Source organism: Procambarus clarkii, chromosome 20 (genome assembly GCF_040958095.1).
Source record: "Procambarus clarkii isolate CNS0578487 chromosome 20, FALCON_Pclarkii_2.0, whole genome shotgun sequence".
NCBI lineage: Eukaryota > Metazoa > Arthropoda > Malacostraca > Decapoda > Cambaridae > Procambarus > Procambarus clarkii.
Genome location: NC_091169.1, coordinates 10,442,126 through 10,445,327, shown reverse-complemented (window position 1 = coordinate 10,445,327; position 3,202 = coordinate 10,442,126). Strand labels below are relative to the sequence as shown.

Below are 3,202 nucleotides of genomic sequence, written 5' to 3'. Positions count from 1 at the left end.
TAGAATTTCTCGTAACATAAATTGACTTATTAAAGTTGTGCAGCCAATCGAGAAAATTAAAGTAAAATCATTTACATCAAAGAAATTTCTTCTAAAATGTTTAATATCAACTAAATAAGGGAGTTCCAGTAAGTAGTAGTATACTACGAAATTAAACTTATTAGTAAGTAACTATTTCTAGTAAGGGAAATGATAAACTGGACTCTTGTTATATAAATCCAACTAAATGTGGAGAGAATTCATGTTACTGCCTGTCGTTCCTCACGTCGTCACTCTGACTAGGAAGAATCTGGCAGTATGTCTAAATAAATCATGATAATGATCAAATCTACAAGTTAGTAATTATAGTAACTACTTGTGGTTAATACAAAGGTTGCATAAAATACAAAGATGTATAAAACTGTTGGTTATTTCCAACATAACTCCGGGGAGAGAAAACTCGGGTCGTAGTTCAGGTATTAGTACTAACGTACACCTGTTTCTCTATCCTGAAGTTATATTCATGGGTTAGTAGGTTAGTACGCACCTAACGAATGTCCCAAATCTGTGGTAGATGACTAAGTCAACATGGGGACGTAAATAAACATTGAAATTATTGAATAATTCCTTTGTAAGAAACAGAAGGATATTAACAAAAAATGAATTATGAATAATTGATTCATTTAAGATTAAGGAGACCTCATCAATACAATGAGGCTACTGTCCAGGGTCACTATGACTCGTAACTAATTACTGGACATCAACTCATCACTGTATCCGCGTGGTCACCTCAAGTTTAAATGATAAGCTATCTACTCTTGAATAGAATCAAAATATTGTTTAAGTTTCTGTTTGCAGTTCTAAGCAGCGACTCTTGATGGTCTTGTGCTCGGTTGAGTAGAATCATTGTTCTCTGAAACTTGGGTTACAGGTATATCTGTAGAACACTCGTGTTCTGCTAACTCTAAAGGTACTAATTTTTCTAGTGTTTTCAAGGTAGTAGTGCCTCGACACTGAACTTTAACAATTCGTAATACACCATGGCGGTCAAGATGGATGTCAACAATTTTACCTATAGGCCAATCTGACCTGGATCCATCACTGTCTAATAGGACAAGATCACCTGGTTTAAGTTGAACTTTATTGCATGGGCTTGCAGCTCCATAATGATATTCTCTTAAAGCAGTTAAATATTCACGTGTCCAGACCTCATTACATTTCTCTATTACTCTTGAAAGGTGTCTATAACTCTCCACCAAGTCACTTGCTTTGACACACGAAGGGTCAGCTGGATCCTCGTCTCCTAGAGATATTAGAGGGCTCAGAGGACCACCATGAATCATATGAGAGGGACTTAGGGGTTCTCTTTGGGAGAAATCTTCTGATAAGTAGGTTAGAGGTCTGTTGTTGACTCGTGCTTCAATTTCCACGACCAGGGTCTGTAACTCGGTGAGATTAATTTTCTGCCTGTGTAAGGTTTTTCTTAGGCATTTCTTAACAGTTCCCACCATTCTTTCGTAAAAACCGCCGTGCCATAGTGCTTTTGGAGGAATAAATTTCCAATAACATTGTCTCTGTTTGAGTACAGAGTGTACTTCTGGATGGTTCCATATTTCTTGTAAGCAAGCTTCTCCTGCCACGAAGTTAGATCCATTATCTGGGATCATTAATTTTGGGCAAGATCTTTGTGCAGCAAATCTGCGAAAGGCTTGCAGAAAGGCTTCTGCACTCATGTCAGAAGTGACTTCTAAATGCACTCCGCGTGTGGTAGCACACGTGAAAAGGCAAATGTAGGCTTTCACTGGAATCTTGTCCGGTGTGCCTGTTAAAATTAGTGTTCCTGTATAGTCGACACCTGTGGTTTCAAAGAGACGAAGGTGGACGACTCGCTCCTTAGGTAGGGGCGGTGGTCCTGGATAAGGACACACTCGAGCATCATATCTCTTGCAGATTACACAAGACTTGATTAAAGATTTGACAGTTTGGCGACCTTGGGGAAGCCAAAAACGTTGTCTGATTTCAGAAAGAGTATCTAACACTCCACCATGCAATGTATTATGCTCATGGTAATGGAAAACTATGAGTTTAGTAATGATATGGTGACGTGGAAGAAGTATAGGATTCTTCGTATCTAAATTTATTTCTGCGTGAAGCAGACGTCCGCAGCATCTCAAAATGTTATAGTTGTCTGAGTCAAGCCAGATGCCCAGAGACTTACTCAATCTTTCTGGGAGATGTTCATATTCCTTCCCATAAGTCTCTTGTTGAGCTTGTTTGACCCAATATTTGATGGAACTAGGAAATCGATACTTGATCCCCATCTTGTTGATGAAATCAAATACCATTTCTGTAACTCTTAGTAATTTACTTAAATTGGAATAACGATGAGGATTGATAGCTAAAGTTCGAGGGGGGGGGGGTTCTGGATCCACAACAGGGGTAGTGACATTGGTCACAATGACTTGCGGCTTCTGTTGGGCCACTGACCACTAACTAGCCATTGGGGTCCATTAAACCACATCTCGGTTTTAACTAATTGCTTTAAAGTCAAACCTCTGGATAAATAGTCAGCTGGATTGTCCTTGGTGGGGACATGTCTTAATTTATAACCAGCAGACAATTCTCGAATTTCCCTTACTCGATTGCTGACATAGGGAGTTTTGTTGTTGTCGTTTTTTACCCACTGCAATACTGCCTCATTGTCTGACCACACTACTATTTCACCAAGGTGAACATTACTGAGGGTTTTGGTCAGGCAATGAGCCAGTCTTACACCTACTAATAAGGCAGTTAATTCCACTTGGGGTAGTGACCTCCTTGTAATCGGGGCTATCCTTGCCTTAGATGTAAGCAAAAATGATTGTTGAGTATTAACTAGATAGGCTACTGAGCCATAGGCTTTGCCTGAAGCATCACAGAATACATGTAAATTTGTGGGTAAATTTAGTCCTAGGGTATTTCGAGGAAACTGTAGAATACTAAGTTTGTTGTAATCAGGAATCAACTGCTGCCATTTTTCTTAGAGATCCTCCGGCAACGTTTCATCCCACCTCAAATTCCTTTGCCAGCACTCCTGCATAAGGAGTTTACCCTTAATTAGAATAGGACTGAGTAGGCCTAAAGGGTCAAATGGCTTGCTGACATGGGAGAGTAATTTTCTCATGGTTAGAGGTGAATGTTTGAAATCCACCGACTTGATATTCAATTTGTCTGTGGAAGTATT

General features: G+C 39.4%; 1 protein-coding gene across 1 annotated transcript; it reads right to left on the bottom strand.

Annotated features, from left to right (window-relative positions):
• Positions 1-839: 839 nt before the first annotated feature.
• LOC138366690 (uncharacterized) lies at positions 840-2,300 on the bottom strand. The gene has a single exon (XM_069327958.1). It carries the CDS (start codon positions 2,298-2,300, stop codon positions 840-842), a length of 1,461 nt encoding a protein of 486 aa, XP_069184059.1.
• Between the last annotated feature and the right edge of the window lie 902 nt (positions 2,301-3,202).